Below are 26,029 nucleotides of genomic sequence, written 5' to 3' on the forward strand. Positions count from 1 at the left end.
CACAATCCGTTCCTTCTCGTCATTTCAGTCATCGAAGACAAGGTCAACCCCCCCACCCCCTCTTTCCTTCTGCATCTCATATTAAGGCCTCTGAAATGTTGTCTGGTCTTCATTCTTTGAAGTTGTTAGGGAGATGCATCCTTTGCATGCTTCATCCCTTCTCCTAGCACTTTTGCTGGACTTCTGGACCTTTTTCTGAAATCCTGAATGAGTAGAGCCTTTTTCCAATCATTTATTCTTATGGGCTCTGTCTTTTGGAACTTTGTTCTCTGTGTTTTACCTGTCCTATGGAGTCTACTTTCCTCTGTACCTTTTTAAGGCATCTGTATTTTACTATTGCAGCACAGAGCTCCTTATGGGCAGTGTTGCTGGGGGCCTCCTCAAAGATTCTTTTCAATATCCTAGAATAACTACAGTTCTAGTATCTTTCCTAAAACGTTATAGTTTGAGAGATTGGCGCCACCACCTTATGTGGAGTGCAAAGGGGATACTTAGTATCACCATTCTCTCAGTTCCTGTGGCTTTTTAGTCACATAGACAACCTCCAAGTTATGGCTGATGGCAGTGCATGTGCTCTACCAACTATTGTGTGATTTTTCTACTGCAGGCTATATCCATAGTGCACAATAGGGCACCCAAGTACTAACTTGGGGGCTTCCTCCTTTATTCAACATTTCTAGTAAGGTTGTTCTTTGTTAGCCTTTCTTCTACCATTCTAGGTGGGGGAGGTCTGTGTGGGTGATTTTCTTTGGCGGGAAACCTTGGGTGTCCCCGCCTAGGCTCCAGAATATCTGGGGACGCAGGAAGTGGGGAGGAGTTTTCAACCCCCCTGTCCTATGTCTGCCAGACTTTTTGAATGGGACCATCACTCACTGGGGGTCTGGCACTCGTGTTTGGACTGCCATACAACCCTTTTTGTAAACTGCTGAGAGAGATTGCAGAGAAGCATGTGCAGGAACTGTATAAAAGGTGAGGCTTCTGGTGCGAAAAGCAAGTCGACCGATGGAAACTGAAGTAAACAAAAGAAAAAGACAGACGCCTGCAGACCCTTTGCAACGCTGTCAAGGGACTACTGCTGTCCTGATCCTGTTTTCTATGTGACAGAGGAACTCCGAAGAGAACGACTCCTTCCCTTTGACTGGTGGGAACAAAAGTCAAACTTTAATTTGCCGAAGTCCTGTGACTTTCCAGAGCCTCTGAACCCCAATACCAGGAGACCAGTGACCCATTTTAAGTGCATCATCATGGAAAGGCCAAATTTGTCCAAGACTCTGCTGAGCCCTCAAGGACACTCCAGAGACACAATCTAACTTGTCCAAGTCCCCTCAACAGAGTGCAGGAACTGAAGAGGATTGATTGTGTGATTCGCATCCTGTTGGTGCTGCAGAAAAGGCACCAAAACCACAGAGTGACCAGAGAAGCTTATGAAAGCCGTGCCAGAGGTCCTCTCTGGAGACTGCTGCTGAGAGAACCCATCTATTAATCTGCCTTTCGCCATCAGACCAAGTAATCCATAGGTCGGGTCCAGAGCTCAACATCGAGGAGAATCCAGCCACTAACATTTCTTCAAACCAAAGGTACTGTGGGGAAAAAGGTAGTGCTTACCTTAATCCAAAAAGTCACTCCAGAGCATTGGAGTGCACGTAGAGGTGTCCTGGGCAACGCCCTCTTACCTCTGATCCAAGCTGTTGCTTGTGTCCCTTTAGTGAGTTCTTTTACAGGGTCTCCAAAGTTGGTTGATTCTTCTTGCATCGTTTATCCTATAGAGTAGAAAGTATCACAGGAACTTTTCAATTCTGCGGCTATTGAAGACTTTAAGCCTCTCAGAACTGCCTTTTAGCTAGGGTTGCGTTTTGGACTTTAAATACCTTGCTGTGCGAAGAAACCTTAAGCTCTGCTAGTATAACACTAATCAACTATTTTCCTTCCTAAAAATCACTATCGTGTATGGTTTTGCTGACTTATTTCAATTATTCCATTACTTTGTGGGTGCATGTTATTACCAGTAATATGCTAGACCAGTCAAACTCTGTAACAATTGTAACCGTTCAGCAACCACCAACTAAGCAGTGGACTTTTGAAAGTATCTAAAAGTATACATATGTGTTTTGGTTTATTATGCTAAGTATTTAACAGTGACTCTTGTGTAAATATAATAAATCTACATTTTAATATAAATGTGTGTTTAATGTGTCTTTGATATGCATTACTAACTAGGTTCAGTGTACTTACCTAAAGCTCACATTTTCCTCTTATGATAAGCCTGAATGCTCTGCCACTCTACCAAGGTTCCTGAGTAGTACATACAGTTATTAAGAGTTGGGGGATCTACAAACCATTGGGATAGCTTACTGAAGTCTTACCTCCAAGTGGGACTTTAGGAAACCTCCCCTAACAGAAGTAGATCTACTCTTCTCACCTATACAAAAAGAGTCAAAATCCGGTCTTGACAGTAAAAGTGACACTCACCTTCTGACCTGCTGTTCACCGGCCCTAGGCACACACAATTGCCTCCCTTAGTCCGGAATTAGAACGCCTTCCCTGTACACTTGTAACCTTCTGAACAGTGGCCTCCAACATTATTACGTATAAATCCCTGCCAAATCCTGCTTGACCATCACACTTCAGGTGCACTAATATCTGCTGCCTTCTCCAGCATCTTCACAGTATCACACATCCAAGCCCCTTGAAGATCATTACACGGATCTACCCTCTTTATAGCCAAATCATGCAATTCCTATTGGGACAACAATTTGCAATGCAACCGTGATCTAGTCATATAGGCTCTGCAAACAGAATTTACCCGCCACATTGTTGTGTAATCGGAACGAGATAATTTATATATCTAATAAGTTTAATGTATGAACACAAGAATTTCGGCTCAGAATTTAAAAGCCCTTTTCACAACTCTATGCAAGAATTCTGTCAAAGGGAAACTGCAAATTCTTGTTAGAAAAAAGGGTTGTTTGACAATAAAAGTAGGCAAATTATAAAAAGATTCTATTTTGCTAATCCGGACACAGTGGCTGCTTCATGGCGATTCACCTTTCCCATTAGCAAACTCTCCCCGCGACCTGCAAATGTGTCCAATGCTGCAGTGGCGGCGATAGAGCTCTGGTCGTTATCCTCCTTCATGCAAAATGGCCGATGATCAGATGCAAGAAAGGAAGGGTATATTTCCACTCTCAGGCATGTGGATTGTGGCTGTAGCTGCCCTGTTCCGATTAGCGAAGGTAAAACAAAACAAAAATTTCCTCTAAATGCGCACATCTCATTAAAGAAATGTTCTCATGGTGGCACAATACCTTTTTCTGACTGGTGTTCCGATTTTGCGGTTGTTTCTATAGATTCCGGGGTCTGCAATCTGTGGTTTGCCAAATGTATTGGGTGTTCTGTACTTTGTGAAGGGCATCTATCTGACTCACTTTTAGGGTAGGGGGAAGAGGAGTGTCACTTACGTGTTCCATAGCCCACCAGCAACACGGCATGATCGATCATCCAAGGGTTGCAGAGTATCCGGAACGGGTGTGAGACCCCCTTCCTATAAAACTAAAAAGAATAAAGAAAAATGTTTATATATGAATAGACAGCTCAGAAAATGGTAGATTTTACTTGCATATTTTATTTTTGGCACTGGAATAAATTTGAAAAGAAGAATTCTTCCTTCACGAAAAGACCAGTTTAGTATGGGCAGGATGCATTTTTCACATCAGAAATTGGGAGGCTAACAGTACTTTTTACATTAATGCAAATTTTTACATTTGTAAAACTCAATTGAGATTTAAATATGAAAGCTTTGATTTGGGGTAAGAGTAAATATGGGTTGTTAATCAAGTTATCAGGTATATAGGAGTTTTAAAAAGAAAGGATAGTCCATGTAGTAATCTTGAAGCGTTTTCTAATTTTCAAATGTGACTGAGATTACAGAATTGCCATAATTGCCGGAAACCAACAGATCATAATTTAGTTTACGAGGCAAGACAAACCTTGGTTTTCAGACACAGTTTTTTCCCCACAAAAGGGATAAAGTGGTAACGGAAACCTCAAACTACTAGTGTGTTAGACAAAGGTTCATATTGATGGTGGTGAGCTGGGATGAGGAGGATGGTAAAAAACGACCTCCACAATTTGGACTAAAATATTAGGAGACACTAAAACCGGGATCAGGTAATAATGTCTCCATACATAATGTCTCCAATCATAATGTCCCCATACATAATGTCCCCCAATCATAATGTCCCCAATCATAATGTCCCCAATCATAATGTCGCCGGGAAAAGCCATTGGCAACATTATATATGGTGACATTATGTATGGGGAAGGGTTGTGGGGATGTCCCCTGCTACCATTTAGAAAAAAACAGGGATTGCGGGGGGTGTCCCCCACATGTTCAATGTAATAACGTCATGATTACATGGAACCCTAAAACCACTGTACTTCGCATTTGTCATTTGCTTGAATCAGTAACAGTCAAACATGAAGGCATTTATTACTTATTGCCAGTGTCACTGTCAATTCCCTGAGCAGATACTTCGATGGCAGAGACTGCTGGCTCTATACAAAACCCAGTTAGCTACCATGTTGGATCTCTGTACTTGTTGGAAGTACAAAAAACCTCTAATTTGAACACCTTTGTTAGCAATAGGTAAGGCAGACAAGTCAAGGGAAGTAAACCATCCAACAGCCAATTATTGGGCAACTCTAACCTGATTAGATCATTGCTTGTGTTAACTCTAGTCGACAAAGTTTCCAACTGCAAAAATCATGAAACAGAAAAAAATATTAATTCTAATTATGGATAGTCCCATTTATGGTAGAGACAATTAAGTATTTGACTGATTAAAGACTAATTTGCAGGAGTATTACGGGGATACCAAGGACGCCAAGTAATAGTATAGGTTGGCTTCAGGAGAATTGTGATTTTAGGGAGCCTTCAGTTTTCCAGTTAGCTTTTGGGGTGATTGGTTTTATAAGTCTGTTGGGAGAGTTATATGTACCCACTTTCTTGGCTAGAACTTTGATTAAGGAATAACAATGGGTTGCTCTCTGTGAATCTTATCAACCAAACTCAGGTGCCACTAAAGATAGCCATTCATGGATGTTGGCTCGGACATTACTCTGCTTGGCATGAAGGACATACGTAATGTTAGGTTTCTTCCAATTGCCCTGCTCTTCACTCTTAAGGTCGTGTCCAGTTTGAACTCACAGTGAGGCAAAATCTTGGATGTGCTGAGGCACCTACCTCAAGCTGTATGTAAATGCAATTATTGTCCATGTCTGACTAAGGGACAGTCCCTTAGTAGCATGGACTGTGGCACAAGCATTTAGAAGGATCCTTTGGCATCTCATTGAGTTAGTCAGCTAAGGTCCTTCCAGCATTCTAGGTCACATTAGTAAAGTGTTCCCCGTTTAGGATTTGATAATGAGTTATTATTTGAGGGTCTTAGAAGGATGGCTACTTCCCCAAAGATGGAGTCATCCCGTTTAAGAAGCAATAAAAGTTTTTATTTAGGTTGGGTATATTGGACTTCGACGTAGCAGATGCCCAATCTTGACTTAGGTTTTACATTTATTATCAGCTCACCAATTCGCACATCATGAGAACCCTCGTATATTGACTCATTACATTCCATCTCGGCAATAAAGGATTCAAAAGAGTCCTGATTGTGTACACTGAGTTTTTCAAGAGACACTACCTGAGATAAAGGACTAACAGCTTTGCAGGATTTAATGTCATAGCCAACCAATGGTTCATTTCTTGCCACTATGAAAAAAATAGTTATCAGTACTGTGTTGTCCACAATAGGGGGTCAATTTAAATTGGGTGGTGCATTAAATGGAGGCAGAAAAGCAAGGTGTGATAATTTCACACCTCGATTTAATGCTCTGAACCATTTTCGGGATTTGGAGAAAACCATCAGCACCATACGTAGACCCCGAATTGACCTAACGGATGGTCAGACTTTCCATATACACAATCATTTTGGAATAATACATCAGCTCCATATTGTACTAGTCACAGCCAATAGGGCAGTCTCTTTGTGTATGCTTTGTAAAGCTTCATAGATTCAATAATAGGTCTTATGTTGTTTATAGACAAGGTTACGGTCAAAATGTTTTGCAAAATTAAATGTGAAGACTATGCTTTTCAAACAGTTTTTTCTAGCATTTTCATTTGAATGCTAGTTTATATTGTTTTGACTCTTCATACCTTAACTTTTCTTATTTCCTGACACTTGTTGCAGCTCTTTTGTGAAAAATGTTGTAACCTGGTTGTACAGAATTTGCTGATATTTTTATTGCAAAGAATAATTGTGAAACCTACCCAAGTGCTAGGATCCAGCACAGTGTGTTATAGCTCTTACCTAATATAGAGTCAATATGAGAACACTACATAAGGTGTAAATTACAAACACAGTGTATGCAGTCCTTTTTGAGACATTTTACAGTGACTCAAACCACTGTTAAACTGTATAGACTTTCCTGTCGGGACAAACCCCATTTTACCTCTGCTCCAGAACGTGGAGTTTGCATCTCTGCTTTGCTTTCCTCCTCCAGCTTGGAAGAGCAGGAAGCTTCATGCCTGCAGGAGATTTTAAAGCGGGTGTAAAACCATACAGGCGGATTCCATAGGGTTCCATTAATAAACTCCGCAAGCAAAGCTTAATTTGCCGGTAGCCTTTATTGTTTTGCAAAACAGAGCATACAAGTGATGTCTAAAGGCAATTTTGTTGTGTTGTCCTATTTGCAAGGTGGAGTGCAATTGTGAACATTTTAAATTGTATGCAGGGGACCAAAAGGGACATAAGTGCCAACATTGGCAGTACCCTACTTGGTTACTACCTGCCAGGAGAACCCTGACTCTATACAGGCATGTGCTTTGTCCCCAATGCCCCCCACACACCCTGCTCCCCCCGCTGGCTTCACAGATGAGCTTCACCGTTTAAGTCTTTAACTGAAACATAAAACTCATGTAACTGTACCTTGGTAGCCATCTCTAGCCTGTAGTTTGCATTACAGAGGAGGGGGAGCCTACAGGGATCTCTGGACTAATTTTAGGGTGAGTGCCCACGTACCAAGCACACACACAATGGGCAGCCTTGTCTTAAGTGAAACCGCGGCCGGAATCCTGATGCAAGGCAGTGCCAGAGTGTCAGAGAAACGGTGCTATCTGGCGTTCAAAGCATGCAGCCCACATTGGTACTAAGCCAGTACACCAGGGGTCTGCAACATATGAGCTTTCCAGATGATTTGGACTACAGCTCCCAGGAACCCTCACCATTGACTATGCTGGCTGGACTAATGGGTGTTGTAGTACAAAACATCTGGAGAGCCAAGGGTTGTAGACCCCTGCAATACACCATGCCCTCTAACTGCCCCCCCATGGCTAAAGAGCTGCATATTTCCTCATTGCATCACCTAAAAGGTGTACATTAACAATCAACCCAATATACTTAACTGTAGACTCTCATTGGAGCGAACACAACTTGAAATGTCTTATTTTGTATAAGAGGTTTTCTGTACCCAATTGCATTTCTACTATGGTCTCGGGAGGATAGCTCAGGGCCCACGCGCTCGCCTTGGAAGCAATACAACGCCGAGCAACACAGGTTTGATCCCCGGGTCCGTGCTTAGAAACCTCTGGGTATTAAGCACGTTATGAATAACCAATTACAGTAAATATATAACCAATTACAATTTGCATGCAACTGAAAAATGCATTGGCTGAAAGTAAACTCCAAATTGGACCTTTTCAGTAATGCTTTAACTTGGAAATTCTTAGGACTCAAAACTATACAAACAGCCATGAGGTACCCTTGAACTCAGCACACATTTGAGAATGAGGCAGTAAAAAAACATTGTAGCCATGTGGCCAGGGTACACCCATCAAGACCATTTTCAAAGATGAAATGGATAACAGCAACACACATTCAACTCTCGTGGCAGTCACATCAAAGAACCAATAATGCCAAATGGTGTCGTACCCTTTGTTGAGCCAACAAGGTTAGTAGAACATGGCATTTGAGATCAGCACGTGGTAGCACACAAGCATCTGGTTAGAATAATAAATAGGACTAAGGCACTAGGGTTACATAACTTCGAATCACATTAGTTTGCAGAAGGGCTGATTCTTCTAGGGACAGTAGTCGTCCTGTCACTGCCAGCCTTCTTTATTTTGTGACTTGTGTCAGGTGTTGGAATTGCCGACAATGCATTGAGGTTCAGACGGGGACAGAAAACAGGCCTGGGCAGCAACATAAATGTGGGCCATGATTTTAAAATGAGGTTTGTTTTGTTACTTTTCACGATAAAGTAGCTTGTACCTGGGGCGTTTTGTATGATTTGTGACAACTCAACTCACTGTTGTGACACTAACTCAAAGTGCCCCGCATTGGGTCTCTTGCCCATTCCAGTCTGTTGGGCCGGCCTTTCAGGCATCGCCTTATAGGCCAATCCGACGCCTCTGCCCTTTAAATAAGACTTACGGTGGGTGGTGATAGGATGCAGCGAGCTTGAGCCACTGCTGTCCGAGGACCCCTGCTCTAAGATCTCGTACAGGAAGATGGCCAAGTTATGTTATGTGCATACTTATAACGCGCCGAAAGCCTGCGGCCATCAGTAGAAAGTAGAAAGTAGAAAGTGATGGCGATAGCTTTGTTCCTAGAGAATGTAACACTGGCCCCTCCCTCCTGGGAAATGGCTGCCAGGAGCCCCGCAGTAAAGATCCGGGATGGAGTTCAGTGTCTGGGGAGTCATCTGTCAGAACCACCATTGTGTAAGCTCAGAGGTAGGGCTCTGTGGGCCCTGAAACATGCAATGCGACCCCTTTCTTTCACACAACAGAGCAGTTAGTGAGTATGTCAAATATATAAATCCACAAAGCAAGTACAAATCCACCCCAATATCACACAGTTAGCTGAAATACATGGCTAGAGTGGCCACGTTTTCATAGTGTGCTGTAGATGCTGGTGTCGCCGTAGCAAGGCTAAGGCTGCTCTTACAAAGGCTAAATGAAATCATGTTAGCGTAACTACTGGGTTCCAAGTATGTGGCAGAACCCCATGTATCCCCGGGTGCCCATATAAAGGCACGCAAACCATCAGGTGGCAAACATTTAAGGGCTGAACTGACTGCATTTGCAAAGACAACCAAAGTGCACGTAGCGAAGCATTGGATTACTGTTCTGAACATGGAGTCTGATGCTATGCAGGCCACAGTATAGGGTAAATGTGGAGATACGCTGTGCAGCTCTCACCTGCATGGCAAACGCGTTGAGGGCAATGGAAATTGGCCCATTTTCTGCCAACCAAGCAGCAATTTCTGAAACGAGAAGAAACGCATCAGTGTGAAATGTGTGTCTTCTTCTCAAGTAAATGTGGAAAGGACGAGGGACAGCTTTTTTCTTCTAGCTAAGGCAACAACTCAGCAAAAATCCTTCTTCCCAAAGTATGGCGCTATGGGATTTTCCAAAGCACCACCCCAACATATACATGAGTAACATTTTGACCTTCTGGCTTCTTTCTTGTTAAGAATTGCTATAAGGGTATTTGATCATGTTATTTTCATTGGGACGTTTTGTATGGGAGAAGAGGCACACACAATGGTTTGTAGCTAAACTTTCTAAAGGTTACATTGGAGAGCAGAAGCAAACAGAAGAAATGCGCCTTGAACAAGAAGCTTCTGGTCTGGGAAGCTCCGTGCATTTGTTCTCGCCTTTGGACTGGCCAAAGACTGCCCTTACCACGCTCGTCCTTTGAGATCTCCAGTGAGCTGTTGATGAAGACGGCGACCTTGCTGGAAGAGAAGCTGCATCTCTGCTTGTGGCCCTCGTAGCTGTAGTCCTTCTCTGTCTCCAGGCCGCCTAAAGATCAGACGATGGATATGGTGAGCATTTACCATTCTTGAGCATTTTCCCTTCTTGAGCACTTGTTCTTTCCTAAACTGAGATTCCTACACGCACAGTAGCTGCGTAGCTTTTTTGGGGGGTGCCAGCAAGGAGACCATGTTTATTAGCCTACCAACACCCAGCAATAACCCACTGAGGCCGGGTCAGATCAAGGAAAGCCTACAAACAAGTAGGTTTCCAATATTAAAGTAGTCTAAGGACTAGTCGAGCTGTACAGCTTGCACAAACTCTTTAAGAGTAACACCAGATTACAGAAGTGGGAAGGCATTTCTCTCCCATCACATCCGAATCCTGACGACACCACCACATAAGTGGTGCGCAAAGAATTCGAAGAAAGCACCTCTGCACACAGGTCAAATGGTTTGTTTTGCAAAGCACCAAAAATGTTGCTTTGCAGGCATATTACACATTGGGCCTCATTACGAGTTAGACAGTAAATCTGCCAATTTACTGCCAAAATAAATCTACTGCTACTGTTACTTTCTCCCGGGGCCTTACCACGGGATTACAACTGGTGGCACTGTGGTGTAAACCCCAATTTTTTGAGTCCATGTGGATTTTTTGGGTAGATTTACCGTGAGCACTAATGTGTTAAGAATCCATTGATTGTTGGAGATGAAGTGGAGGATCTACCTGCAGCTTTTTGCTGAAGGTAGATCCTCCACTTGACCTCTGAACTCTGAATTCAGCAGTAAGGGTGTAGGGAGACAACTGCATACTAGTGAGCTCTCAGTCTCCTATGCTTCCCAGCTAAGCTCATACTCTCTTAGACCCTCTTTATTTTCACTGTCACCCACAATATCACTTGCAACCTCCCCTCTACATCTTCCCCTTTCATATTCATGTACGTCTTTGGTCTTGTCCTCAAGACCCTTTTGTTCTCTAGATGTGTTGCTTAAAAGGATGAGAATGTCACGATTGATTTCTATGACTTGGCATGAAAGCACTGGTCTTCCTGAATCTACCCAGATGTTTTTAAGGCATTTGTAGTAGCTTCTATGGCTCATCCATCCCGCACCCCAGTTTTCGCAAAACCACCCATGTGGACTGTTTCTTTTCACCAACAGCCTTACCCAGGTTCTCTATGGCTTCGTAAGCGGTGGAAGGGAGGCCACCGCCGCAGGCCTTGTCCACGCCATCACAGTCCACAAGCTCTGTAAGAGAAGACGGGTCAGATAGAGTCAGGCACGGAAAGCGTCATGACTTTTGGTTTTCTTTCCTACCAGTCCCACACTCATGGTGCAGTCAAGATTGAGACAGGGTTTGCTTTATAAACTAACCTCAACAAGGGCATTGAATTGTAGGTGATCCTTGAATTCTTGCCAACATCACTTGGGTCTAGCAAATATTCAGCTAATGCCTACAGGGTTATCTTACATTTACTTTGGCAGGAAAATGCAAACATTTGAATTTATAGAAGCTACTTAGCTGCAAAAGAAGTGCATCAGGGAAACTAGATCTTATTAAATCACAGTTTAACACTGAAACAACTGATACCTACTGAAGGGTGACTCGGAGGTACAGAAAAGGTTGCCTGGGAAGCAGCAAGGTAGTTTAACTGCTGAAAGAAAAAGCCCTCCCTCAGGTAACAAACTGAATGCGGAGCTACATTTAGTGATATAGTAATTGGCGAGTTGTGTCAGGCGCATTCAAGAGGCCAAAAGTTGGGGTGCAAGGTTAAAGAGATATGATATCATAGGTTATTTATAACCCGCTTAATACCCAGAGGTTTCTAAGCGCGGACCCGATCGGGATCAAACCTTTTGTGATCCGTGTCGTCTTGCTTCTAAAGCGAGCAAGTAGGCCCTGGGCTATCCCCCCCGAGACTGCAAGGTAACATCACAAACGTGGAATAAGCAAATCAGGACATCTTTTGTGGTTACACAGAATTTTTGCTTCTAGGGCCATTGTCACAGACAATAGTCAATTTTTTCTGTGTAAACACTTCAGTAGAAATGTAACTAGAAATCTGATGAAATTGAGGCTTTAGGGCCTTCCTGATTTTTGGTTCTTTCCGTCCCGATTTTAGGTTATTGTCATAGAATCTCAGATCCAGCATCAAGACGTTACACGTTTCTGGGTCAATAGGGGGTCAGCACTCATCTACTGCTCTACTCTATAGGCCAGGTTGCCCAGGTGTTCTGATGACATACGGTCCATGTATTGGGGCAAATGTTTGTTTCAGTTTGTGGGCAGCTGGACCATGACTTTTGTCCCGACCAGGTGTTCCCCTCGCTTAGGTTTTGCAGCTTTAATGCCACTGTCCTTCCTAAGGTTTTAGCTGCAATAGGAAGGGTTGAGATCCGGCAGTATTTGGATGCATCTATGGTTGCATACGTTTTTCTCTTTTTCCAATTGTTTGGAGTCCAGTGGATGGTTGTGTATGTCGGTTAAGGCAGAGGATCAACCTGTGATGTCAAATCTGGACACTAAACGACTCAGATGCGTAGACAGCAGATCTTCGCCATTGGGCAAAACTCAGATGCGGAGGCGGTCGAGTATTACGGTTTGAGATATCTCCGGCAGTTCCCTTGAAGCAGATTGGGTGTTGTTGAAGGTGCTAAAACCAGTGTTGGGGCACTTGGAAGATACAGGGCGAGCCAGGAATCACTTCCTTGGATGTGTGGTTGCTGGGAGTCCCAGCATGGGGTCGCAGGGGCAAGGTGAGCCCTTTATCTGGCCTTCCCAACAGGAAGGTTTGCATACGGTCTTGTCCACACATCAGTTTCACCCTAAATCAGTAGGGAGACGAGCCTTCCTCTTCCTTGGAGCCTTCTTTTTTCACCTCTATGGCAGAGGACTTTGAAATAGACTATATCCCCACCAGAGTTCCAGGTGAATCCTCCGTCTGGAAGTTTAAAGAGGAAGGAACTAAGAAGTGCCTCCCCTTACAAATGCAAAATGCTACAGTGGATTGGTCCAAAACAAGCTAGCAATCAGGGGTCCAATCTCTGTGGTGTGAGAGCCTGCTGAACAAGAGTGGGTGTGTCTGTGTGGGCTGAGGGTGTTGAATGGGAGCAAGGGCGATACTGATGAGGTTCACTAGGGTAACTTGCTGGGGCTGCCCAGGGCACCAGGCCATTTGACCTCTAGCAAGGGTGGGGATAGACTGTGGGAGGAGAAGACCCTTGGTGATGTCTTTTGGTGAGTAGTAGCAGTAGTGACTACTTTGTAGGTGGAATGCAGAATAGCAGGACTGGCCTTTGGCCCTTTCAGGCCCAAACAGGCACAAACAGGTGAGGTCCTTGTCTTCGTCCATCCTTTGCTCAGGAAGACAGTGATGAAGACGCCTAAGGAGGACTGGTTAAACAGGTGATGGGAGCCCCAACTGAGTGGCTCATGTAACCAGCAGCCTCCGCAATGCAGTCTGCCTGGATTCCTTAAAAAGTTACCAAAAAGGCACGAAAACTAATGGTGGGCGGAGCAACTGAGTGGCACAGCCTGGTCACGTGACAAGCAGCCTAGTCAATGCAGTCTAAACCATGTAGGTTAATAAAATCAACCTAGGGCAAAAATGGGGCTGAGTGCCTTTCGGATGATTCAATGCCTTATACCTTAAATAAGGTGAAAAATGGATGTGGTAGCAGGGAGACTTCAGCAAAATAAAATAGAAAATCCAAAACAACTAAAAGGGAGAAAAAATCCAAAAAGACCAGGGGTTGTATAAAATAAGACTGCAGAACCCCTAACGTGGAATTCTACCCAAATAATGAATGACCTGTTACAGAGCTATGTATACAGATAAAACCTACCCAAGTGGGATGTAATTTGATATCAGCTTCTGACATTTCTGTGGATTATGTTTTTCTGAGCTTCTATGCAGGGGTTCCTCTCCTTCGAGTGCAGGTCGGGAGGTGGCTCGTATTCTCAGGTCAAGTACTCTTTGGCTTGATAATAACTGCAATTCACCAATTGTTTTTCGTTTTGTTGGTTATCTGGTATGCCTGTTTTCTCTTTAACTGAAGAGCTGGTAATACATGAGTGGGGGAGGGAGTGACCCAATTTCTAATACCCAAACTCCTGTGGAAATACCCATCTTGAGGTGCCCGTTACTTCAGAAATGTGGTAGTAACCCTTCTCCTTTTGCCGCACGTCCCGTCACAGACCTTGGGCCCTCTTGTGCTTGATCTCATGAAAATCTCAGGAGTTTGTGTGACTGGAGATTTTGGTTTGCCTAGCTCTACATTTCCCCTCTGTGGGATTGTGTAGGTTTTTTGTTTTTGTTTGGTGAGCCTTTGAATCCATGCAGTTATATGCCAGTAGCAAAAGCATAGTTCTCAACATTGCTACTTGTTCCTCCCTACAACCAGTGATCGAAGTGGGCGGGAATAAAAGTTTTTAACTTGTATTTTAAAAAGCAACTGTTTGGGAATGTCTTTTTTAAAAATAAAAGTGTAGGAAGAAGTTGAAACTTGCACTTTCAGTGCACTGCTCTGAATGTTCCTTTAAACAGCAGGCGTGTGTGGTTTGGGGTTTGTACTGTGCGTGGGAGAGGGAGTAGTAATGGGGTTTGTGGGGAGCGTGGCAGGCCAGTAGGTAACATAGTTCCACTACTTCTTTTCGGACTCTTCGACCACTGCCTACAACCCCTTTTCAATGCTTGCTCACTACAGGTTCCTGCTATGGTCAGGTTGATTGATTATCCCCGTTCACTGGGCACTTGCTCATCATGGGATAGTTCATGAAGTTTGCAGTTGTGTGCTTCACAGGTCCCTTAAATTCCATACAAACTCTGGTCTGTTTTCAGGATCATTGCTCCCTTCATATCACAGGGTTACTGGTCTGTCTTTGCCTGTTTAAAATAGTGCTTCTTGCTTATGAAAGGTGAATGCTGTAGGACATACTGCACATGTCTCTGCAATGAAAGCTTCTCGCCTAGCTTGTTGGAATGCTTGCTTTCGCATCTCTCGCTTTGGATGTTTTTTTTCCTTTTGGCATATGCAAGCAGGATATAGGCTCCGACTTTCTTAAGAAAAGCAGCACAGGGGAGCAGAAGTCATCAATCGCTAAAGCTCTCACTTGCCTCAAAGTGTATGGGAATATTTAAGGATTGTAGGCACCTCAACTGACTTACGAAAGGGTGATATAACTGATAACACTGGCTTACATAAAAGAGTGCAGCCGGTGTGCAAGGCTGATATAAGGATGCTTTGTTCTTTGCTTGCAGAATGAATTTATTGTGCAACCTGACCTGTTGGGAAAACTCCTTATATTGGAAAGCATTTGCCCTGGTGGGTATAAAGGCAGATGGGCTTGGAGGGAAGGGAGGCTCGGAACGTTGTGTCTTGCATTGTGGTTGGGTTTGTGCTGTCACTGCTTTCTACTAATAATCTCATTCCCTACACTGTGTGGTTGTCCTTCGGAACTGGTATTCCCTCTCGGTCATGCTTGAATTACACTCACTCAATTTCTGAGTGGTTTGGTTGGTCTGCTTGGTATAAGAAAATATGAGAACAAGGTAATGATGTGGCATTGAGTCTTACCCATCACAGTCCAAGAATGCCTCCTTCCCCTCCACTTCTAGGAGGTGGAAGAGGAGGACCTGGTGTAATGAAGATTGCCTTCCAAGGAGTCATCCTTTCACAGTGGTGGGAGGGGCTCTGGGTAACCAAAAAGGTATGCTACTGCATTGGGGGTTTAATATTAGCCGAGTGTATGTACTGCAGATGAAGATAATTTGGGGAACAATGTAGAAGCTATTGAGGCCTCTTGGTGAAGGTTGCCATTATGTTGAGTAGTGGTCAAGAGAACAACAGCATCAATGAAGGAATATCCATGCATTTAACACCAGTATTAATTGGAATCTTGCACCAAATTGAAAAAAATCATGGAAGCAGGTGGTGAAGATGCTTGATGGACTTCTCTTAAGCATCTCTAGCAGTTTAACGGTTCTATGTAAAAACACCATTGACAATGGGGCAGGAGGCTGCCAACTCTACATTGTCCTTACCTTCTGTTTTTTCAGGTTTGGGTAGAAAGTGAGTGGTGCCAGCTCAGGACATAGACTGTAGCCTCAAGATAATATGCAAATAGTCCATGTTCTGTGGGCATCATGCCTACTCTTGTGGGCATCATGCCTAGTCCTACAATACTGGAATTATATGGTTGCTCCAAACCAGGAGTTTTGGAGGAGACATAAATAAGGTCCATCAGGCTCACATTTATTGGAGAAACAAATTATGACGGGGCATATGAAAAGGAAATGGAGTAAGTTGGTGGTGGTGTGCTGCTTTCAGATTGTGTGGACACTGCCCTGGATTTCTGCATCTGGTGAACTTTGCCTGCACAGTGTTGATACAGACTGTTGTGAGTTGCTTAGATACCATAAATCTGAATCAAAATTTAAGTTTGTTCTAGACAGGATTACAGACTCTTGTGGACTGCAGACCAGGCATATACCTTGCTCAGAGAGGGAGAGGAGTGTCCCTTTGCGCAGGAACCACTGCCCTTCAATATTGCCTATGACGGAGAAGGCCCAGCAGGAACCACACATTCCCTAGAAGACAAACAAGTGCAAAGCGTGTTTAGTGACAAGCTTGAAATTATTGTGAGAGCATCAGCTCCTTAATGTTAACAATCACTACAGGCAACAGCCCAACACTGAGAAAACCATGTTGGTCCCGATTACTCCCCATCTTTACAGAGATGAAGTCCAGTGGCTAAATGTTTTGCTGTGATCCAGGGGACTAAGATGATGGTCCTTGATACACCAGTTGGCCAAACTGTGTGCACCTAAGAGAACAAACAAACTAGAGTTCAATAGGTGCACACCAAGTTGAAGAACATATGTTTCCTGATAAATTAAACCTTAAGGATTCAGGGTGCTGGGGAGGAATACAGGCCCTGACATGGGGCTTGTGCAAAACATGAACAAGGAAAAAGTGTCTAAAGCTAAAGACACACCCGTCCCCTGCACACCATTAAAGCTGATACAAAATCAGTCAAATATCTTTACGATTTTTACTTCGAAATAATGAATATTTACAAAGGCAAACACATTAACAACATTAATTCAGTCCAGAAACTACTGGTTAACATTTGAATCTCAAAGAATCAAAGGAAATTCAAAAAGGCCATCATAGGACAAAGAAATATACAAATACAATCTTCTTGTAGTGAACTGAGAAGAAATATCCAAGCACAATATTCTTGTGATGAACTGAAAAGCTCTACGCGTTTCGGGGAACACCCCCTTCTTCAGGAGCAGAATGATCTGTAATAATATACATTATTATTATTATTATTATTATAATATAGCAGGGTCAGAGAGGCGTTTTCCCCAACCCGGTTTAGTTCATTAAAGTCTTTAACCAAAAAGTTGACAACTTTGTGTCCAGCTTTAATGTCTGACCCCTCACAGTTCCTATGGCTCTACTACTTCAAGTAGAGTCAATTAGGACCTTAGGGTACCAGTTAAATGCAAGGGGCATCATGCGGCCTATACGTGACCGCATACATACCTTTGTGGGAAATACTGGAAGAGACAGAGTGGCCGTTTTGGGTACTGGTCCTGATGCTTCATCAACATCAATAGTAAGTATAGGGCATAATGCTAGAGGAAAAGCCAATGGCATTGATTGTATAGATTGCCAGTGTATGGAACAGCTTTGAGTTCCTTTGTCAAGCACCTACTTTTCAGAACATTGTTGACAACCCTTATGTTCAAGGAATTACATAACTCCCGATTGATCACGTTGACATTGTTGGTGACATGCTGCTGGACAAGATGACACCAAAGAAACCTAGTCCCAGCAACACTTTGCTGGCCCGCATTACACTGTTTTGTATCTTGACCTACCTCTCACACAGCTTTTAGCACTCATTGTATTGTTTGTGCATGCCTTGTGCACTTACTATACTATCCTATCACTATACTATCATATCCTTCATTGGTATTTGTAGTAAAGTGCCCTGCCTGGTTCTTCGGACTTCGAAAGGGGTGAGGGACTTCCAAGGGGGCAGTAGAAGGAGGATCCCTCGATCCCTTACCATGGTCACAAGGCAGAGAACAATCACAGGGCCCCAGTGCAGGATAGCACTATTTGCTTTGATCCTATAACATCTCAGCAAGGCCATGTAAGGTAGTGATAGAAAGCCTCCAACAGAGAGCTTGAAGTCATCTCTAGGCAGACCCAAACCTCTGGAGGGGAAATACAAACGCCCACTTAGTTGTGAGCAGAGCTCACGCAGCTGCCAGCTATACGATTCATTCCGATACGGTTTTCCTTTACACAATGGTATCAGTAGACTTATTTCAAAGCCCCGACAAGCCACTCCAGGCCCACCAGAGACATTTGCTCTAAACCATGTTTCAAGTTCATGGTATGCACAGTGAGCACCGGAGTTCAAACCTGGCTACAGACTTGCACGTTTCCGGTTCACCAACTACTGGTTTAACCGCTTCCTATGTCGGGGATCATCGGCAGAACGTTCCCTCAGCAAGGATGCCAAACATTACGTCTTTCTGTGGCTTGTATCTGGCTTAAATCACATACTTTGCCTAAGCCATCTAGTGGTTGTCTCGGATAATTACATTTTGTTTTGTTGAAAATGGGGCATTGTCAGGGGCATTCCTGTCACACTATCCCCATCTTCCATGCACAAGGACTCCTGACCCTGGATATGTCACAATCCCGCAATGCTATTACACATCTACGGTGAAACAACAATCCCCAAACATTCGGCTAGCAGCTTGCACAAGAGACATTGAGGAACTGGGAGTCTTGAGCCCTGCACAGGCTTCCATAGAGGGGGACACAGAGGATGGACCAAAATCAAAAAGGCAATATACAATCTTGGTCCAGCCCCCCCAAGCCCAAAGTGAGGCCAGGCACACCAAAGAGATGCAGCCAATCCCAACCCAGCACTAGGCTGGCTAGAGACCAGAGAGGGTTGGGGAAAGTTGAGGCTGGAGAGCGGTGGGAGCAGAGGACAGCAGAAAGTGGTGGTGAGGCCAGTGGTGCAGGAAGAGGTGTTAACATTAGAAGGAGAGTTTGGACATAAGAAGGAGGTGGTAAGACCAAGGGTTCATGAGGAAGTGGTCAAAACTGAGAAAGAGGTGAGAACACAAGGGCCAGAGGTGACACAGAAAGGGTGAGAACAGGTGGCGACATATAGAGAAGGTGGAGAATGGTGACGGTGGCAGGAAGGCAGGCGTGGTAAGATCAAAGTGTGAGGTGGTAGCCTAGAGGAGAGAGCACCGGGAGAAGGAGATAATAGCAGGCGGTGAAGGTGGCGCAGACCAGGCGATCACATGAGAGAAGAAAAACAGGGTACAGCCAGGTGGCTAAAGAGATGTGGAGGAGAAGGAGGCACAACATGAGGCCATGAAGGAGAGATGGCGGAGAAGGAAGAGAGCAGTCCCCTGGGTAGACAGGATAGCAAATGGAGGCGTCCCTGCATGGCAGTAAGCTTGACCAGTCTGTGGCAGGAGGAATGAGAGGGAGCCAAGTGGGGCTATCTTGGGATCAGAGAAGAAAGAAGAAGCAGGAGGGAGCCTGGGTAAGGAAAACATTTCCGGCTCTACCTGCCAGCTACTCCCTCTGTGGCAAAGAGGACCTACAAGCAAGGAGGATGACATGAAGCCACTAGATGATATTCATAAGATTAAATATTGCTGGATCTGGGGTGTGGTTCAGCTGTCCAAGTCATTGAAGACACAATTCTGGTATCAGAATCTTCATACGATCTGAAGATCAGTTTAGGTGGGAGACTTGCGCATCAGATTAGCCACATTACCTTTTGGGTTTCCTCTGCACTTTATTTCTGGTGCTTCTAATTCTGGTATGTCCATGTAGGAATGGGCCAGCAAGACTGCCCTGAGAACAGGAGATCCTCGAAAGCTTAAGACTCAGGGATTGACCAAGGTACTAATGTGCAGGGCCCTTTAAGACAGGCTGGTGTGGTTTCTGACCAGCAACACTCAGAACTGCTATATGTAGAAAAGAACCAATCAACGTTCCCTTCTGTTACAGGGGACAGACATAAGGCTCCTCTGGGAAGGGCAGCAGTGAGGAGACAGAGAGCCTGAAAAGGATGCACTTGGCCACAGAAGGGAGGAAGACCAATCCTGGGAGAAGGCAGAGTCAGCCGACTCCTCACATCCGCCAGGGACGTGCTAGCTGAGAGAAGCCTGCAGAATGCAGCTTCTAACTGAAGGGCCTTTAGATGTGAAAGCTCAGCCCTGTCAGCTTGCATCAAGCAACTACACGAGTTGCCAAGCAAGGCACAGGCAGCAGCTGATGCCCAACCCCAGTCAGCCACACAGGGGTAACACCAACGCCCAGCGACATCGAGGAAGAGGCCCGGGAAGCCCTCCATGTTGATTCCGCCATTCTGAAGCATACACCAACACAGAAGGTACAAGGGTCGCTCAAAGAACCGGAAGGCGTGCAGAGAACCTGACACCCCAAAGCAGGGGTGAGACAACCAGAAGCCCAAGAAGTATGTATATATGGAGATGGAGAGCCCAAGAAAGGCTAGAATTAACAACTGTGCGAATTGGGACAAAAAACAGATACCCTATGCAGGGGTGAGCAAACCAGAGGGCCAAGAAAGGTGCATATTGAGACGAAGAGCCCATGAGGGGCTAAAATTAAGAACTGACTAAACTGGAGTGTCAAGTCCAATGCCACGCTGGGGTGAGAAAGCCATATGGGGCTAGCATTGAGAATTGCCTGAACTAGGGGGACCCCAGCCCCACATGGAGTGAGAAAGTAGAAAGCAGAGGGCTGACAGAGACTACCCCACCAAGGGTGTGAAAGCAACCAGAATAGTGGATGACCTGAGAAGTCAAATAGTCCACGAGGGCTGAGACACAGAGTACCCCATGAGGGGCTGGACGATATCTAGTATACAGATAGCCCGAGGGCGAGATAGCCCACATGGGGATAAATGATTACCAGGAGAAGGTTTGCAAGACCAAATAAGAGATTAACTTTGTGATTGTGTGTCCTGGGAGAATAGCTCAGCGGCAACGTGCTCGCCTTGGAAACAAGATGACATGAATCAACACAGGTTCAATCCCCGGGTCCACGCTTAGAAACTTCTGGGTATTAAGCGCATTAGAAATACGCAACTAAAACATTTCCTGTAACAGCGCCTCGATGCCCCCAGGCTGTGTGAGCGCTTTAAAAAATGCAAATAAATAAACTTGATACACATGCTTGCCCGGGGTCTCGAACTGCAAACTATAGCAAAAGAGAAAGACTTGAAGGACCCAGATTTGAACTTTATCAGCAGGCCAGGGCCTGATAGAAAGAAACCGAAGACGCAAGTGGGTGGTGTCAGAAACCATCCACCTGAAGTCAAGTGTAGTGGGAACTACCTTACTTAGGCAGACGTTTATCTTATTTAGGTTGTAAGTGGTAGCGATAGAACATAGGTTAGAGGATGTTTGGAGAGAGGAACATTTTTGTGAGACATCCTGACAAGCACCATTTTATTATTTTCTTTGGAGTTCGTGAATCCATCCTCATAGCTACAGGGTTGTCTGACTTACACCAGACCCCTCTGTCTACCTTTACCAGCTTTCCACCCAATTATTTGTCCTGAAGCTGCTACTGCACAACTTCCTGAGGCTTTACCACTTTAGATAATAAAGGCCAAATAACTACAAAAAACAAGGGTGGAGGGTTAGAATCTACAAAATAATAGTTTTTATATAACTAGTGACAAACGGGCTCTCATTTCTTGACCTCAGGAGCATTTAAACCTACACCAGCGCTCCGCTAATCCAAACCTGCAATTTATACTCGGATATTGGCAGGAAACACTTGGATTACCTTACTCGTGTTCTCAAAAGCACGCCTCTAAACACCACAAACCTATATCCAGCCGAATCTTAGCACACAGTTTGAAATGACTTTTCTGAATAGAGGAGTTTTGCAAACTCATTCCTCTGAATAATCTTCACTTCAGATCTGCATCCTAGGTCATTCTCTCTCCCTACACAGTCCTTGACCCTTGGTGCAATGCATCCATTCCATCACTATTCTTGGTTTAAGAGCAAAACGTAATGTACAATAACAGAAGGCACCTGGTCCTTGACTTCTGTGACTGCTCCATGATCCCTCCAGTCCCACTCCTCGGGCGGAGTGGGGTTGGTCGGTATCAGAGCAGGTTTCATGGACCGGGCTGGCCATTTTGCTAGCAGAGGATTCAGGTAGTATGTCCGAAATTCATCCTCTGAAAAAAAGAATACATGGAAATGAATAACAGAATTCTGAAACATTATACACAACTAAATTAGGTTTATAGTGATTGCATCGAATGCATTTTCTTTCCTTTTTTTTTAATGGAGCCTCTCACCTCCAACCCCTGTTTTTTTACCCCTTAAAACCCATTATACTTAAAATAAAACCTTTACCTTTGAAAAAAAGGCATTCAATGCTTTTTTTCGATGCATTCTTTTCAATGCTTTTGGCATTCAAAGCTTTGTATTCGATGCAATGACTGGATACCCATAATTACGCTTGGAGAAGCATTCTCTATTTACTCTATGCAAGAGGCGTTGACTCGGCTGGTGCTGGCACAGTCTCAGGAAGATAGTTCACGGGCAACCCGCTCGTCTTGGAAGCAAGACGATGCAGAGCAACACGGGTTCGAACCCTGGGTCCGCGCTTAGAAACCTCCGGGTGAAGTAGAGAGGTGGTGGGAAGGTAAGAAGAGAGGGAAGTGAGAAGGCACCCCCTCCTTTTTTTTCTTTTTTCTCTCTCTTTCTTCTGGCCCGGCTACCTTTTTCTGTTGTCTTTTGTGATGTATTATGTGTGTAAGGTTGAGTTTTTATAATTGCTTTCTTTTTGTTATTTGCATAGGATGATAGTGTATTGGTACATTTAGGTAAGGGTATACCAGGATTTTAGATATAGATTAATAGTTTTTTTGTTATGATATCATTATTGTATTAGCTCTTGTTAGTATAATTAATTGAAACCTTTGTGATGAAGTTATATTTTATTGAAAATCTAATAAAAAGATCTTACAAACAAAAAAAAGAATACTCTGGAATACAGACTATTGATCTTTGTTGTTTTGTCTCTGCCTGTGTTCATGTGCGCTCTAAATAAGGGATGGAGGGCATGGCAGAAAAACATACAAGGGTCAGAGAAATCTCAGGAGGCAGCAGCTGGTACCAAAATGGACAATGGGGTAGGGGACCACTCCAAATACTGTGATGCAGGGTCGTTATAAAGTGTGACCGGCCTGCCATTGAATTATGCATTCAGACCCCTCCAATCATCTCTGGATTTTTTGCAGGCACCCCAAGAAAAATGGCAGAGGGTCAGGCGTAAAACAACCCACATAAATGTGACGGATCACAAAGAGACTCCTATGACCTACCATACTAGTAGGTATGGGTGGAGATTAGGTAGCAATCAGTTATCTGGCACACTGGTGCAGACATAGAAAGGACATTCATCCTCAGCAAACAGCACTGCACTGCTGCTGCGTGTGCGTTTGCAGTACCTATTGTGACAATGCCAGGACCATGGCCCTGTCAACAGGGGTTGGGAACGCCTCCCAGCCTGTGGCGGGAGGCCAATCAGGGTGAAATCTAGAGCCAGTCCTACCACAGAGGACGGTGGCAGTTGAGGGCACCCCAATTCCAGTCCCCACCTCAGGCCAGTTTGTTTATGAGCAGTACACATTTGTCCCATGCCATGCCTCCTAAGCAAGATACTCAGCAGAGTCTGTTTTCTTTAGCGACAAAACACCAGACCAGGGAAACAGCAAGAAGTGTCAGGGATAGAGCCATCATCCAGCGTCACATGTCAGCTGCAGAAAAAGTTAGGAGTCCGGGACCCAACAGCCAGCTAGCAACCTACCAGTGTTCCTTACTCTGCCGGCGGCACAGAAAAACCAGTAGTGTGAGAGGGACACAAAGCACCAATGCTCCGCGGCAGACAGGATAGCCATGCTGTGCTGCTAAGCAATAGCAGCAAACACTCATAGCCACCGCCCACTACCCTAGACCACCACGGACCAAAAAAGGGACACAAACCCTTGCATGCATTGTAATGAATTTAGTGACACCAGGAACGAGGGCTCTATTACGAACAGGGATACTCCACAGTGGACAGGCGCAGAGAAAGTGCGGGGCTTAATCCACTGTGTGTAAACTTTAGTACTTGCAACACTTCCCTGTGGGATAAACTGGCCCACTCAACAGCATTTCCCACATCACCAAGCTGCAATTGCGCAGAAAGCACAAAATGGTTGCGCTGGCGCCTGTGAGCGCCATGGCTAAAAACTACGTTTTGCAAACAACAAAAATGGCTGCACCGTCCTGCCAAGCACACATCAGGCAAATTGAACAAAGGGGGCACATTGAAGGAAATTGCCAGTGTGTTTCCGAAATAAATAAAAGGAAGAAAGTGGAAAAAGCAGTGTTGCTTACTGCAAAAGTCAAAATCCCCATTGAAAAGAAACCCTTTTTCACCTTTAAGAAAAAAAATGTGTCTTTAACACTAAATTCCCTCTGTTCCTTAAAGCCACTGTGATGAATAAGTCCTACCAAGCCCTATGTGTCTCGCTGTGCCTCAGCAAACCCAGGCATGATTCTGAATTGACAAGCCCAGTCAAACCAACTCTAAAAAAATCAACTTTACTTTTACTTAAACAGGAAACGTGTTCATTTTCTTTGCAAAAGTATCCAAAACTCAGCTGACACTCTAACAAGCTGAGCCATGTTTGTTTCAATGTATCTGTGCTGCAGACCAACCCCAGCATTTCAAGAGAATAACTATAGCTGCAAGGCAGTGTGTGAATCTGCTGGAGATGAAAAGTTGAATTTAAGAAGGAAAGGCCAGCTGCACCACGGGTAAAAAAAATGGGCTTTTGCAAATTAAAGAAAAACAAATGCCAGTGGTTTGGAACAGTACACTGGTGAATGGAAGCCTGCCAGTCTTTAGCAATATGAAAGGGGTTTGTTGCTGGGGAGACTATATAACATGTGTTATTTTATGCAACCGGCTTGCTTTAATTCTGAACCTAAGATCAAAAATTGAAGATTAAAACTATGGTCGCTGGAGCTGCAGGTTGAAAAACAGGTTTTCTGCTTGGAGGGGGTGGCACCAAAAGGAGGACTCTCTCTCTCTCAGCAGATACTGACAACCCCCTGATAATTAAGGGGTTGAACAGACTTTTGTCTCTGCTGGGACCCTGACAATGAAGCTCCTAGGGAAGGAAGTCTGAAGTGTGAAGGGGCAATATAAATTCAATTAAGGGTGACACTCCCACCATGCTCTAAAGGAAATGACAGTTGGCAGCAGTTGAAGGACAAACTAAAAATGGACCCAGGAACAAAGAGACTGCCATTTGTTCCCAAAGACTATTTCAGGAGTAAACTCTAAAGAAATCTATGTCTGCAGCAAGACTTTGAAAAATTGTAAAAATGTTGCAGTTAAAAGTGCTTTTTTGTGCTTTTTTTGAGACGTGATAGAAGTCACTGACACTGCGGGGGCAGAAAGGGCAAAGTATTGAGGATAAATAGAAAAGTATTAATATTGCAAACATAACTTTTTGTAGATACATCTCTTGGGATAATTCACATCTGTGTATAAAATTATGGAATTTTAGGCCAAATCTTTCTTGTTAAAAATGACCATGTTCCTGTTCCCATCATCATCCAGACATCCCAACTACAAGGCCAAAACATTGCAACCCTACTCCAGGGCCCACTGCAAAACCCAAGCATTGCTGATCCTGCTCCAGCAAGGCCTCAAATTAAAAAAAAAACACTAAATCTTCCATTAACAAGGTGAAAGCTGTGGTACCTTTTGGCATCCTGATCCAGCCTGGCTTGCTGCCACTCACTGCTTACTGCAATCCTGCCATCCAGCTAACCTGTAGTATCCAGTGACCAGAATTGCCAGTCCAGAAGTGCTACCCGGCGACCGGAACTGCCCAGCTGTTTTTGCCAGGCGCCCTGCCGTGTAGTGACCGAACCGTTTGTCGGAATAGAAACAATATTATGCCTCCTATTGTAACAATTGTATGTGTATTGGCCTACGCCAAGTTGTCTAAACATCATGTGCGAACAAACTCCACGACAAGGTCTTGACCTTAGAGAAAGTAATGTAAGTCGCCATTTTGGATTGAGCCGCCATTTTAGGTTCTCTT

At 44.3% G+C, this 26,029-nt stretch overlaps 1 protein-coding gene across 1 annotated transcript in view; it reads right to left on the bottom strand.

Annotated features, from left to right (window-relative positions):
• CTSF (cathepsin F) overlaps positions 1 to 26,029 on the bottom strand; it is a 245,604-nt gene that overhangs the window by 54,325 nt on the left and 165,250 nt on the right. The window contains exons 7-12 of the mRNA XM_069644785.1: positions 21,945 to 22,093; positions 16,307 to 16,403; positions 10,981 to 11,061; positions 9,743 to 9,862; positions 9,257 to 9,321; positions 3,459 to 3,549 (exon numbers count right to left, since the gene is read on the bottom strand). Coding sequence (XP_069500886.1) covers positions 3,459 to 3,549; positions 9,257 to 9,321; positions 9,743 to 9,862; positions 10,981 to 11,061; positions 16,307 to 16,403; positions 21,945 to 22,093 — 603 coding nt within the window. The remainder of the gene's footprint in view (positions 1 to 3,458; positions 3,550 to 9,256; positions 9,322 to 9,742; positions 9,863 to 10,980; positions 11,062 to 16,306; positions 16,404 to 21,944; positions 22,094 to 26,029) is intronic.

The sequence above is a fragment of the Ambystoma mexicanum genome, chromosome 2p (assembly GCF_040938575.1).
Source record: "Ambystoma mexicanum isolate Mex_15411 chromosome 2p, UKY_AmexF1_1, whole genome shotgun sequence".
Taxonomy (NCBI): Eukaryota; Metazoa; Chordata; class Amphibia; order Caudata; family Ambystomatidae; genus Ambystoma; species Ambystoma mexicanum.